We start from the raw sequence: 15,711 nt of genomic DNA on the forward strand, positions 1-15,711 counted from the left end.
TTCAGCAATATTTCGTTTGCGAAGTTTTCACGGAAAGCGCTGTCTGTAGGTTTTCGAATTTGTAACAACTATAACAGATGAGGACGTAGTTGAATGTATCTCCTTAAAAGGCTTCATACAGACAGCACGACTAGCGATCCGAACTGATTTCTTGGGGCGACGCGTGAATGACTCTCTCAGTCGTTCAACAAGTTATTCAATAACTTTCAGCATTGCAGCGCGTCAGCAATCGTAATTATCTAAATAATTTATGAATAATCCGCCTCGATTGCGAAAATTCCCGGTGTTTACCCAGGTTTCCACGTTGATACCTGGGTAAACACCGGGAATTTTCGCAATCGAGGCGGATTATTCATAATTTGTTCTTCAATAACCTTTGGTCCCCTATATTCTTCCCTTTTTCAAGAAAGCCGATCTCCACAAACAGATGATACGGATGTACAAAGTAACTTCATACGCAATGCACGTTGCTCTATAACAACAGATTCTGTCCTTGAGAACTATAAAACAAAAACAAAATCTTTTGTTCACTAGACGCCATCTTTGCTACTAGCGCTTTCTAACAGAAGTCACAGAAATCAGTGCATTCCCACAGATATACAAACAAAACTCTTTGAGTTGCTCTTTCAATTCATGTACTTTTTATAATTCTAAGTTATATAATAAAGGCTGCAAAGTCATAAAACCCAACATTCATTTTGAAACACCCGGTAGACTTGTTTATTACCTTCTTCGGTCAGTTTATTCACGTAGTAAAATCACAAGTCTTACTTTTACTTCTGTTTGTTAACAACGTAGTAATTTATGAACCGATAGTAAGTTGAGTCGCCTGAACTGACTTTGTAACCCTATACATTGGAGATTAATGTAGCCTAACTCATAATAACAATTTGTAGCATATCCACTATTTGTGAATACAGTACTACATTCCTCAAAAAACACTAGTGCATTGATACCAAACAAACACCTGTCTGTCAACTGTTTATAAAAGGAAACACTGGAAAGCCCCCAGTTTCTAGTTAAAAGAACACATTTTTGCCATTATTTCTACCATTTTCACCTATTGTTGTGCTGACGAAAGCATTGTGTCATATAGGCAGCACTATCCTGACGTGAAGAAATAAATACAACATAATTTTTGAAGGTAAAATCACGGTTCATACTTTAAAAATACCTCACCTGCTGGACTTCGACAGCTTATAAAAGAGATGACTATTATTTGGAAATGTATAAGATGAACATAGACTATATAATTAAATAAGCACCCATCAAAAAAATTGTAAAGCAAATCAGGTTGTTGGGAATCTTTTGAATTCATGTTAAAAATAGTGGAACTAATAACTGGTCCAAACTCTGTTTGTGAAGCGCAATTTTGGCTGGTATCTCAACTAGTAAAATCCATTTGGTTCGAATGAGTCGATCAGTTACTGCTACAAGCAGGTTAGATATGTTTGAAAAATTGCCTTTTGGTATGGACCAGGTTGCATTTAGGTTGTCCGAGAGACCACCTCAGCGGCAGGCAGACTGGAATTACGGGAAGTACCCTTATATTCTTTGGAGTTCATGTTGTTAATTTAGTTGAAGTACCTTAAAATGAAAAACACACACTTCATTGTTTCGTCATATATATATATATATATATATATATATATATATATATATATATATATATATATATATATATACTCCTGGAAATGGAGAAAAGAACACATTGACACCGGTGTGTCAGACCCACCATACTTGCTCCGGACACTGCGAGAGGGCTGTACAAGCAATGATCACACGCACGGCACAGCGGACACACCAGGTACCGCGGTGTTGGCCGTCGAATGGCGCTAGCTGCGCAGCATTTGTGCACCGCCGCCGTCAGTGTCAGCCAGTTTGCCGTGGCATACGGAGCTCCATCGCAGTCTTTAACACTGGTAGCATGCCGCGACAGCGTGGACGTGAACCGTATGTGCAGTTGACGGACTTTGAGCGAGGGCGTATAGTGGGCATGCGGGAGGCCGGGTGGACGTACCGCCGAATTGCTGAACACGTGGGGCGTGAGGTCTCCACAGTACATCGATGTTGTCGCCAGTGGTCGGCGGAAGGTGCACGTGCCCGTCGACCTGGGACCGGACCGCAGCGACGCACGGATGCACGCCAAGACCGTAGGATCCTACGCAGTGCCGTAGGGGACCGCACCGCCACTTCCCAGCAAATTAGGAACACTGTTGCTCCTGGGGTATCGGCGAGGACCATTCGCAACCGTCTCCATGAAGCTGGGCTACGGTCCCACACACCGTTAGGCCGTCTTCCGCTCACGCCCCAACGTCGTGCAGCCCGCCTCCAGTGGTGTCGCGACAGGCGTGAATAGAGGGAAGAATGGAGACGTGTCGTCTTCAGCGATGAGAGTCGCTTCTGCCTTGGTGCCAATGATGGTCGTATGCGTGTTTGGCGCCTTGCAGGTGAGCGCCACAGTCAAGACTGCATACGACCGAGGCACACAGGGCCAACACCCGGCATCATGATGTGGGAAGCGATCTCCTACACTGGCCGTACACCTCTGGTGATCGTCGAGGGGACACTGAATAGTGCACGGTACATCCAAACCGTCATCGAACCCATCGTTCTACCATTCCTAGACCGGCAAGGGAGCTTGCTGTTCCAACAGGACAACGCACGTCCGCATGTATCCCGTGCGACCCAACGTGCTCTAGAAGGTGTAAGTTACCTACCCTGGCCAGCAAGATCTCCGAATCTGTCCCCCATTGAGCATGTTTGGGACTGGATGAAGCGTCGTCTCACGCGGTTTGCACGTCCAGCACGAACGCTGGTCCAACTGAGGCGCCAGGTGGAAATGGCATGGCAAGCCGTTCCACAGGACTACATCCACCATCTCTACGATCGTCTCCGTGGGAGAATAGCAGCCTGCATTGCTGCGAATGGTGGATATACACTGTACTAGTGCCGACATTGTGCATGCTCTGTTGCCTGTGTCTATGTGCCTGTGGTTCTGTCAGCGTGATCATGTGATGTATCTGACCCCAGGAATGTGTCAATAAAGTTTCCCCTTCCTGGAACAATGAATTCACGGTTTTCTTATTTCAATTTCCAGGAGTATATATATATATATATATATATATATATATATATATATATATATATATATATATATATATATATATATATATATTTTCAATCACCGATAGACTTTTACTGAACTGCATAAAATGTTTGTAAAATGTGGAGTTGTGAATAATTAAAGTACCTTCTCATTTAACAGATTTCACGAGTTTGAGTCATGTACCACCAACCGATAAATTATGGGCTCAAAATGTTGTGCGGTACAGTGTAATTCTTACCTTGGAACGTTACTATTGTTTACTCGATCGCCGTACTGTTCCAATACTCGTAAAACTCATGAAATCTTTGTGGCGATATTAATATTTGTCGCGATCTTGATCACTATTATGCGTCCGTTTCTCGAGTCTGTCAGGGTAGAAGACTTACACGTGAGTCTAGTCCTTAACTCAAAAAATCGCTTTATCGTGTACCACATGACGTGCGTGATGCATCTAACCTCCTGAACAGCAGCTAAACGTCGGTTTAACCGGAGCTTGTACAAACAAGGACGTGTCAGCTAACATAGCGTCCTATCCGGTATAAACGGTAGGCGAGAACGAACGAACAGCATTTTATTTTTCGCTTTGGAATGTGCTTGCTGGTGTTCCACTCATCGATTATTTAGTGAATTATCAGAGGAAGTTGGCGAACTCTCCGCTTCGGCATGCGCCTCGATGTGTACAATGCAGAGGGCATTCGCTATCGCTGTCTGTTGGTTTACGCGCGTGAACTGGCTTTGTTACTGAACTTTAACTGTATGTGACACACTTGTCAGGAGAGGATGTAACGTTGCTGATCCAGCTGTATAAATGCCAGTACCGCTTGTACGATCCAAAACATCCACAAAGACAAACGTGTCAGGAAATTCCCGAAGTATTCGACATTCCCGCCAGTGAAGTGAGGGAGGACATAAATTTGATGCTCTATTCCTCTGGAGAGAACAGAATAAAGTAGAAATTAGCTTCGGAATCGCTAAGAGCGAGAGAGATTTCAATTTTACCGCTGGCGGAAGATAACGTTGTACAAACTTATGGCATTAAAATTTCGTATTTCGTTTATGTGTACGAAAACTGCCGGTAGTAGTGTAATCCTTAGTTTGCCACACTTAGACATATTGTGAAGAAGAAGTATTATGTTATTTAAATTAGATGTATATGCTTACTTGAACATTTTTACATCCATTTTTTCAAAATACAGTTCGTTTCCTTTCAAATATCATTGCCCACAAAAGGCCACTAAGTACCAGAAACCAGGAAAGAAATAAAATTTCTGTTATGCAACTGGATGCTTATTATTTTGTTATATTCTACAATGCTGTTCCTGTGGTTAATAATATGGTAGCATTTTGCACTGTGTCAAGTGAAATGTATTTCTTGTACAAAACACGGAAGAATTCCACATTTTTCACAATTTATACCCGAATACCCCTGAAAGCCAACACCAAATCTCCCTTTTCGCCCATAATATGGCCAATGCGCAAAACTATCAGATCGTACATTATTCACTGGAATTGGAGCTACAGTTTTCTTCTACTTTTGGACTTCTTGTTCCTAGTTAAGGGCAGGCTTACTCTTCCCGGAATAGATCAGACTGTTTGCAATGTTCCAGGTAAGCATATTAGTACAATAACGCACCTTCAAGACTTCCTCATACTGTTTATATGCACTTTTCCACGCACAATAAAAAACAACACTACAAAATCGAAAGAAAATGCTAAACAGGTAACTGATGCTCACGTAACCTTACACGGTATCTTCAACAGACGCACGCTGTTCAGAAACATTTCACCAGAGACGACAAAATACTGTTGTATATGAGAAATTAAATGCTGCGTGCAAAGCGCTGTTGCCCATTCAAGGACCAAACTTGAAACATACTGCCGAAAACAGTGTGCAATTTTGATGTTACTTGTAAGCAACATTTCCAAATGAAGGGTTTGGACAACGCTGTAGGCCATGGAGATACTAAGGGACGACAAATAAGTTTTTAAATATAATTCGTTAGTGAGTTTGTTTGATGGTGACATGGTGGCACCATAGTAATTAGTTTTTCTGCTTTTTGTAAACTATGTGTGCTGTTACGACACCACACATATCAATGAGAGATTATTGAACAGTTTCGGTTAAGCCGTTGCTATTTTCCGTTGTCAGAATTTCCTAAGATTTTCCAAAACATATTTCGCGATGGCCAGAACCTACATACCTATGAATGAGTGATACCGATATTTATTTATAGTGAATACTCGAAGTAGACTAAATGGCTGGGAATTTTCGCAAAATGAAAATAAATAAATATCTAGATAACAATTTTCACTCACACATCGTTGTTTTTGTTTAAGATACACAATGCGTTTATAGCCCTGGAGGGACATTTTCGACCCTGTAACTACAACACTTCGTTACTTTCTTATGTATCAGTCAATACTGGCTGTGTTAAGCAAGTCCAGAGCAATGAGCATATCATACAAGTATTAGAACAGAAGGTAGTATCATGAAAGAGTACTATCTACTTCAATCAGCAGATGTACAGACTTGAGACACAATTAGATCTTTAAGATGGTGGAACTTGTACAGGATCCAGTGAGCAGTTTGAGAGAAATGGTTACTTTAGCCATAAATATCCGATTAACTTGCGTTGCCCAGTTACGTATATCTTCTCCTGTTATATAAAACAGGGCAAGGAATGAGACGTCTTAAGCTTAAAGATAAATGTATTTTACATACATGTCTCTGAAGTTATCTATACAATACAGAAAATAATTTAAGTATTTTTCTTGCTTCAGATATTTTCGGTGTTTCTGGGCTGATCAGCGACTGTCCAGATTACATCTCTGGACTCACTTCTAACCACATGTATTATAAACCTGGATGGAACTTCTTCACACGTTCCAGAATTTCACGTGTGTGTCTCCCTTTATCGTTTATAGCGTCATCCCCAAAAGAGAGGCAGACATTATTATTATTATTATTGTTATTATGTAAGTAGCAGTGGTAACAGTATTATTTTAACTCACGATTCCTTATACCTACCAACAAATTACTCTAAACGTAAAACACTTACCTAACGCCTTTACAGTCTGTAAGATCAGCACTGTCCCCAATCGGCACAGAGACCGTCTACTGGGCTCTATCATCGTTGTCATTCGTTTCATTTTATTCTACATGCCACCCCTCCACACTCGAATCCCATCCAAAGGGTGCTAGGCGTGGGCGCTTCACAGAGTCGCGCGGTTTGAGGTGCCTTGTCAGGGACTGCGTTGACTCTCCCGCCGGAGGTTCGAGTCCTCCCACGGGCATGGATATGTGTGTTAGTTTAGATAGTGTGTAAGTCTAGGGACTGATGAGCTCCGAAGTTTGGCGCCTTAGGAATTCACACACATCTGAACACTTTCACAGAAAACAGGAAAGTGGTATTTATGGTTATTTGTTTATGATTAGACTACCACCAAGGAATCTGTTCGCAGATTAGAACTATTGTAAATACTGTCACTGAGGCTACTTTCCTCTCAAATCCAGCAGCAAGAGAGGCTCTCATATCCAATATACGAATGATCCGAATCGATTTATCCATTCGCTTTAAGCTACTAATCAAGATTTCGTTGGCAGTAATAAGGCTCAGTCGAAGAGGTGGAATTTTACATACCCATTCCATAAAGCGGTCACAAATTAGTGTAAAGTGATATTCGTCTCATCGAGATTTGTTAACAGGGGCAGTAAAACAAGAAGAATTACCGGTATTCCAACAGTAGACTTTGCCCAACTGGCCCCGTCTCGTGTACCTCCAAGACCTCGCTGCCAGCTACCGCCATACAGCAGAGCTACTCAGCCGCTACATGAATATTAGCTGTTCTTGGTGTTTAACTGTTCCTGCTGATAAAATCGTTAAACCGAATATCCTGGTAGACCAATTTCTACGGCTCTATGGAATGGACATATAAAATTTCACCTTATAAGTAATTTTATTGTAACAGGTAACAAATCGAAGTTTTCGGTTGACACCGGATCACGCATGAAACATATGATGAGGAGTATTTGTTTGGATCGATTCCTGCTACACATTTCATAACGAAACTGCAAATACTTGCTGAAACACCAGAGAAATAATCCTGACGACTCCTGGGAGAATCAGCCGAAACAAGTCTTAATATCACCTCGAAAAAGTTGCATGATTATTTTTTTATATGTGTGAAAGTACAGCGCCTGGTCCCCGGCACGAATCCGCCCGGCGGACTTGTGTAGAGGTTTGGTGACCTGGCCAGTCTGTGGATGGTTTTTAGGCGGTTTTCCACCTGCCTCGGCGAATGTGGGCTGGTTTCCCTTATTCCGCCTCAGTTACACTATGTCGGCAATTGCTGCGCAAACAAGTTCTTCACGTACGCGTACACCACAATTACTCTTCCACGCAAACATAGGGGTTACACTCGTCTGGTGTGAGACGTTCCCTGGGGGGTCCACCGGGAGCCGAACCGCACAGTAACCTTCGGTTCGGTGTCGGCTCGCGGAGGGGTGAAGTGGACTTTGGTAGTCGCCGTAGGGTTGTGGACCACTGCGGCTGCGGCGGGGACGGAGCCTCTCCGTCGTTTCTAGGGCCCCAGTTAACATACAATACAACACATGTTTACTGTCATATTATATTCCCTGCACTTCAGAAACCTAGCAAGCCGCTAGAGGAGAAGGAAATGGCGCAGCCAAACGATAGTGTAGCGGCGTAAATTCATAAAGTAGTTTAAGTGTAAATTTGCAGCAGTGGATTGCAGCCATACCCACAGGACAGTCGCGGGCTTCTTGATAGTAACTTTATGCACTGTGGTCCGCCTGCTTGGTTGGATGGTAATGTGCTTCCCTCCCATGCAGCGGGCCCGGGTTGGATTCCTGGCCGGGTTGGAGATTTTCTCCGCTCGTGGACTGGCTGATGTGTTGTCCTGATCATCGTTTCAACCTCATCACCGGCACGTGAGTCGCCCAATGTGACGTCGTCTGAAATAAGACTCGCGCTCGGTCGCCGGACTTTCCCGGATGGGGCCTGCCAGCCAGCAGTGCCATACGATAATCTCATTTTATGCACTGTGAAGTAGCACAGCATGTCGGGCCGTCATGGGCACGGACAGACATGAGCGCAAGAGTTGACGAACCGGCGTGATCATTGGGATAGCGAGTAACGCTTGCTGGATGCCGCCATCGAAACCAGTGTAGTGCCGCTAACTCACTGTGTGTCATGACGTGAGTTAAAGAGGAACATTCCTATAAAGAGGTTGGTGCAGTGGTAACACCGGTTCCCGTCATATCACCGAAGTTAAGCGCTGTCGGGCTGGGCTAGCATTTGGATGGGTGACCATCCGATCTTCTGGGTGCTGTTGGCAAGCGGGGTGCACTCAGCCTTTGTGAAGGAAACCTGAAGCGCTACTTGATTGAGAAGTAGCGGCTCCGGTCTCGAAAACTGACATACAGCCGGGAGAGCGGTGTGCTGACCACATGCCCCCCCCCCCCATATCCGCATCCAGTGACGCTTATGGTCTGAGGATGACACGGCAGGCGGTCGGTATCGTTGGGTCTTCATCGCCTGTTTGGGAGGTGTTTAGTTTTAGTTTAGTTTAATTCCCATAAAGAGACGCATTCCGACAGAGGAGGACATTAAACACTAATCTCCTCGTCCTCCTCCTCCGTGAGAGGACCACAGTTTCCGTATGTGGCGGGGTCATGTTTCGACCCTCTGAGTACGCAAGGGATTCGGAACCAACCGGCAGCAGACGAGATCAGGTCTTCCAGCAGCACCGTCGACTCCTGTTCAGAGGCAGTGGTGTCGCGTCCCGGTTGCTGCTGAGTGCATCCAGCCAACAGCATCCACCTTCCGCCATTGCGTGGAGCGGGTCGGCGTCACGCCATGACTACTTGAGCACTGTGCGTGGCCGCTATGGAAGAGCTCGCTTCTGCGGCAGCGAGCGTCGCTGTGCGTTGTCGACACGGGCAACGGGCCTGGTCCTCAGCAAAGCAGAGCGACCAGGCTGCCGAGTGTGGGAAATTCGATGTGAGCGGGACAACGGACACTTGTGCCACCTGAGGCGAAGAAAAATAAAATGTTTACAGATCTTCGGAGCGTCTCTCTGCACCTGTGAGCTGCCCTGTGCCCAATCCCCCAGCCTTCACTCTAGCATCATCATGCTTCTGGCAACTTCAATAGCGTACCGTGCGATAATTCGTTTTGTGCATTCGAAGGGGAACAATGCACCAACAACCCTATTCAAAACTCTCGCCGAACGGATGCAGTAACGAGAGAGTGAAAAGATCAGGCAGCCAAGTCCAGATGGCGTTTTAGTGGCCCAATCACCGTGGTTCCCTGATTGGTGTATCACTATGAATCAGGTACAAATGGGAAAACCCAGGAGTAGAGAGACATCGATGCACCAGCGCCGAAAGCGCTAAGACCCAAGTATCGTAGAGTACCTTGGGTTGTTTTTTGGGGCTAAGATGGTGTGGTACTAATAGACTTTGCTAGTAAAAAGTAAGCCATTACAGGCGCATACTGTCGAAAATTTCTGATGAAGTTACGGGAAGGTGTCAAGATGAAGAGGCGAGACAAGCTGTTTAGGAGATTTGTTTTGCTTCACCATAACGTACCAGCTGTTTTTGCACAGAGCAGAGTCACTGTTGGTGCTTCTTGCGACTATCAAATTATTTTACCTCTAACATTCTGCGTGGTGTCTGTTTGTTCTATATCGTGTCATCCTACCACTTTCGCGCAACGACGCTCTGAGCGTGTTTTTTAAGGAATTGTCTAGTTTGAACCTGGGACCTGTTGCTGGTAAGGAGACGACAGACCTCACATGACATGTAGAATTCAGAAGAGTTCAGTGAGACTAGCGATGATATAACCAAATACTTAATGATTTCAGCGTCAGCTCCACTGCACTCCCTTTAAAAGAATCTTAATACTAACTAAATTTTGTGGAAGGGGTTCAAGGCTTCCCTATTTTTAGTTAGCTGGTAAAATAATGTCGAAAAAGCAGTTAAGTTTACCATTGGAAATTTTATTCTACTCACAAAACATCGTTTATAAATTGCACTATTGATAAAAGGAAATGTTTTAATACAGGATGGTAAAAACCAACTGCGTTCAACAAAAATGTGAACGAATATTCCCTGAATGGGTTTCCAACTTCTACAATGGATTGAAGGATGACCTATGCCATATCACCTCTATAATCTAGGTTTAAATTAAGTTTCACAAAAGAGAAAACTGTCAAAGTGGTCTACAGTGACCATCAGTTATCCTTAATTACTTATCTAACTTGTCGTAAATTACAGTGGCTGATGTGGCTTCTCAATAACTATATAACAGAAAAATCATCGCGTTTCAGATTTTTACTTCAAGTGGCAAATGTGAACACCATGAGCTTTAATTAACGATCGACACTAGTATTACGCAAGAAGGGGGTGTAACAGATGAGACTTCTGCAGTTCTGAGTGAAGCTTTTTGCGCTGTTATGCGGCATCGCGTGCGTTCATTACCTTGTCGGTGTTCGTCAGGGGGCGGCGGGCAGCACAGCTCCGCTCACCTCGCTGTCTCGCAAGCAACTGTTTCCTAACTTCTCCTTACTACAGTTTACCGAAGTTGGTTTAAAAAAAAACTATCTGGCTGTGTTTTCATCTGACCAATCACGGTCTCAATGTTAACCTTAAGCTCGGCCTACAAAAATTATTTCTATCCAATGAGAAACGTTATACTTTTCGTAGTGGGGCAATGTTCTTAAAATTTGCAACATAACAGAGACACGGAAAAGTCTCACGCTCCGACTTGCAGCTGGTGTGGTCCTTTTAACAGTATCGTAAGATCTATACTGTTTTATGGAGGGCTCTATCTCTTAACATGGGCTGGGGGATAGTACTAACGTAACAGAGATGCGAAAAAGTCTCACGCTAAAACTTGCGGGTGGTGTGGGCCTTCTTGTGTTATAGTAAGATCTATACTGTTCTTCTGGATGGCTCTAGCTTTTAACATGGGCTGGGGGGGGGGGGGGGGGTCCGTTCGTAACAGAGATGTGAAAAAGTCCCACGCTAAAACGTACAGCTGGGGTTGTCCTAGGGGTTAGCTGGCGCCGTGGGTGTCCTGTCAGTCACTTATCGTAGGGCCTTCTAGGTTAACACGGTTCTGCTCTCAGCTTCTGTTCTCGTTTCTCCCCTCGGAACTGTGTCTGTCTTACGGTGGGAAGGTATGACATGCATTTAGGCATTCTTGTGTTTGTCTGTGGTATTCCATTTCCTCGCTCGTTACTCGTATTACTTTGGTTAATTTAATGTCACGATTTATTCGGAGCTATGTGACATACTACTGGATTTGGTGATCATGTCATTGTTTTCATGGAAGGTGTTGGATTTGCCTGACACCTTACATACCTTAAGCCCCATCCCCTTACCCCGCTGTTTCTCCTGCCTTGCCTCTCAGTGGCCTCTGCCATTTTCCTCAAATGAAGAGACTATTGCTTGGCAGACATTTCCACAAATAAATCAAGGCGAAAATGTTCCTGAACGGCCAAAATGCAGACTTGTACAATGGTCTCCGCCACGTCATCACTGGAAAAAGTGCACAAGTGTCGATAGGACTCGTACTCTCAGGGTTCCGTACAAACTTCGTTATGTGCACAGACAGTCCTTCTATAAGTTTTAATGATTAAGTTTGCGAGTATCGAAACGTCTACAAGTACATCAACGTACATACTCCGTAAGACACCTCACTTCGTGGGCGAGTAAGAAATGATTGCCTCTGTACGAGTCTTAATCTTTCTAACCTTATTTCCATGGTCCTCACGCTAATTGTACGTTGGAGGCAGTAGAATCGTTGTGCAGTCAGCCCCAAATGCCAATTCTCTAAATTTTCTCAGTATTTCTCCTCGAAAAGAACGTCGCCTTCTCTCCAGCGATTCTCAGTTGAGTTCTCGAAGCACTCCGTAATACTTGCGTATTATTCGAACCTATCCGTACAAAATCTAGTAGCCTGGCTCTGAATTGCTTCGATGTCTTCTTTAATTCGAACTAGTTCGAATACAAAACAGTCGCACAGCATTCGACAAACGGTCGCCCTTGTGTCGTATATGCGGTCATCTTTACAGGTGAAGTACACTTCCCTAAAATTCTCTCTATAAACAGAAGTCGACCATTCGCCTTCCCTACTGCAATTCTTACGTGCTCATACAATTTCATATTGATTCGCAACGTTACGCCTACTCGATTAATCGACATGACTGTGTCAGGCAGCACAGTACTAATGCTCGAACACCATATGTTTGCTTTGCCTACACGTCTACATAAACTTACACGTATCTACATTTACAGCTAGCTGCCTTTCATCACATCAACTGAAATTTTTGTTCACGCCATCTCGCATCATCCTGCAGTCATTCAACCTTCCCATACATCAGAGCAACATCAGCAAACAGCGGCAGATTGCTGCTTACCGTATCATAAGATCAGTTATGTATGTAAAAAATAACAGGAATCCTATCGCATTCGCTGGGGCACGCCTGTTGATATGCTTGTCTATAATAAACATCCACCATCGATGACAAAGTACTGTGTTCTTTTTGCTCTCAAGGAAATTTATTACATTCGAACTTAGATTGTGTTCGAGGTTCTGCAGCAAACCGATGCTAAATATGTTGATTTGTAATTCTACGTGTCTGTAATTTACCCTTCTTATATACAGTAGTCACCTGAGATTTTTTCCAGTCGCTTGAGACTTTGTCCTGGTCGAGCGATTCGCGATGAATGCAAGTAAGGGCCAATGCTGAACATTATTTGTAGTACGTGATATAAGTGAGTGTATCTTTGGACTGCATTGACTTGGAAGTTTAAATTTTTTACAGTGCCGATTGACTGTAGACCTTACTATTTAGTGTAAAGTTCAACCGGATAATTCAATACCTTACTGAGAAAACGATGGCTTAACAGGTGGAAAGAGTTGGAAAAAATGGTTCAAACGGCTCTAACCACTGTGGGACAAACATCTGAGGTAATCAGTCCCCTATACATAGAACTAATTAAACCTAACAAACCTAAGGACATCACACACACCCGTACCCGAGGAAGGATTCGTACCTGCGACCATAGCAGCAGCGCGGTTCCGGACTGAAGCGCCTAGAACCACTCGGCCACAGCGGCCGGCGACAGAGTTGGACAACAAAACGATTGTATTCAGGTTTCGTTTTTACTAGCTGACGCATAGAACCCTAAAAATTGGGATAACCGTGAAACACTAAAGGCTGAATACAGAAGGAAGGACAGAATCATTAAATTACGTAGCCGCTGCTTTTGATGCGAGAATTAAAGTTTTATTCTTTCCATTATTCGTTACAGTAATTCATGTGTGCAATTTGAGCCGTTTGGAGGCTGAATTTTACGAGAAGTTTATTGCTTCTAGTATTGTATACTTTCACAAGTGCCAGCTTTCGCTTTTAACTTAATATTTATTAAATAGGACAGATGAGCGTTGACGCTACAAAAAGTGATGAAAAACTAATGTTGCCCTACTGTAACTGAGCCGCCAGCTTCCGAAACGCCCCGTGTATCTCAAACAAGAAACAGAAATTGCGACCGCAGCAGCAGACTTATCGCACCCCAGTGCAGCATCTGCAATTTAGCCTGCAGTTTTCGAAATGCTCCTTGTATTCCAAACATAAAATAGAAATTACGACTATAGCTGCGCGTCTCTGCTGTTTGCTGTATGCTGTTTGCTGCATGTTGTTTGCTGTGTATTGTATGCTGTGTGTTGTATGCTGTGCTTTATATGCTGTGTGTTGTATGCTGCCTTCTGTATGATGTACACCACTTGCTGTCTGCTGTATGCTGCCTGCAGTTTGCTGTATGTTGCCTACTGTCTGCTGTTTGCTGTTTGCTGTCTGCTGTATGCTGTTTGCTGTCTGTTCTTTGCTGTGTGCTTATGCTGTTCGCTGTATACTGTTTGTTGTTCGCTGTCTGCTGTGCGCTGTGCGCTGTTTGCTGTATGCTGGTGACACACCGTCCGTGCCGTTCGTGCCTGGCGTGCCCGGCGTCCCCGGCACACCGTCCGTGCCCGGCCTGCCGGGCACCCCGTCCAGCCCGTTGCGGCCGGGAAGCCCGTCCAGGCCCGGCTCCCCGGGCACTCCGTCTCGGCCGTCCAGTCCGGGAGGACCTGCAACACACAAACAGGCCGACATATACACGTGTAACAGCAACGCACACATGTGGAACACAGACAACATCATATCAGTATTATTGTGGTTACAATGTAACACCAGTTATTTAGAAAACACAACGTGGTGTAAGATACTTGAAACAGGTATAAGCTGCGGGAAAGATGAGTAGTATGAGGGATCGGTAAAGTTTCAACTATCACCCAAATAAAAAAAGTTACGTTATTGTTATGATCGTTTGTGATATTTGTTTACGTTGTACTGTAGGGAAGAAAGAACGCATGCCTAGAGCAGGCTCGTCCAAACTGTTCCCCTGGGGCGATCGCCTGCGGCCAGCGACCCGGGCGAATTCTTATGTTGCTTTAGTGGCCGAGCCGTGCCGCTTAGCTGGCCGTGCGGTCCTCTCGAACGCCAGCCGATAGATATACAGGGTGAGTCACCTAACGTTACCGCTGGATAAATTTCGTAAACCACATCAAATACTGACGAACAGATTCCACAGACCGAACGTGAGGAGAAGGGCTAGTGTAATTGTTTAATACAAAGCATACAAAGATGCACGGAAGTATGTTTTTTAACGCAAACCTACGTTTTTTTTAAAAAATGGAATCACGTTAGTTTTGTCAGCACATCTGAACATATAAACAAATACGTAATTAGTGCCGTTTATTGCATTGTAAAATGTTAGTTACATCCGGAGATATTGTAACCTAAAGCTGGCGCTTGAAACCTCCGACGTTCAGTTGCGTGTTGTAACAAACACGGACCACTGTCAGCGAGCAGCATCTGCAGGGAAATGTTTACGATGACGACCGTGTTTACGGGTGGGGTTGTAGTGCACTGTTGTGGTTTGGTCTAGCTGTGTCCGCATGAAGCGCTTGCTGCTATTGTTATTCTGCATTCGTCTCCGCACGCAGACCAAATGTAGAACACCGTGTTATCCTACGTCTGCGATAGTGTCGTGTTGTAAGAACTGTGACCATGGTGTATTCGAACTCTGAAAAGGCGGAGATGATCTATGGCGAGTGTCGACGAAATGCAGCTGAAGCCTGCAGGGTGTATGCAGAGCGGTACCCGAACAGAGAGCATCCAACGTGCCGCACATTACAAAGCATCTACCGCCAACTGTGTGCAACAGGTATGGTAGTAGCAGGCAAACGGGTCCTTACAGGCCCGTCACAGGAGAAGCGGGTGCAGTTGGTGTGTTAGCTGCTGTTGCCATGAACCCACACATGAGTACACGGGACATTGTCAGAGCCGGTGGACTGAGTCAAAGTATTGTCATGCGCATATTGCATCGTCACCGCTTTCACCCGTTTCATGTGTCGCTACATCAGCAATTACATGGTGATGACTTTAATCATCGAGTGCAATTCTGTCAATGGGCATCAACAAAGAAGCGTTGCAGTTCTACCTGTTTACCGATGAAGCGGGTTTCACAA

The 15,711-nt window shown here is 44.5% G+C and overlaps 1 protein-coding gene across 2 annotated transcripts in view; it reads right to left on the bottom strand.

Moving 5' to 3' along the window:
* LOC126272321 (uncharacterized) overlaps window positions 1-15,711 on the bottom strand; it is a 974,015-nt gene that overhangs the window by 362,520 nt on the left and 595,784 nt on the right. For both annotated transcript variants that reach the window (XM_049975103.1, XM_049975104.1), the window contains exon 3: window positions 14,116-14,268. In XM_049975103.1, the coding sequence (XP_049831060.1) occupies window positions 14,116-14,268 (153 nt within the window). The remainder of the gene's footprint in view (window positions 1-14,115; window positions 14,269-15,711) is intronic.

The sequence above is a fragment of the Schistocerca gregaria genome, chromosome 5, assembly GCF_023897955.1.
Source record: "Schistocerca gregaria isolate iqSchGreg1 chromosome 5, iqSchGreg1.2, whole genome shotgun sequence".
Lineage (NCBI taxonomy): Eukaryota > Metazoa > Arthropoda > Insecta > Orthoptera > Acrididae > Schistocerca > Schistocerca gregaria.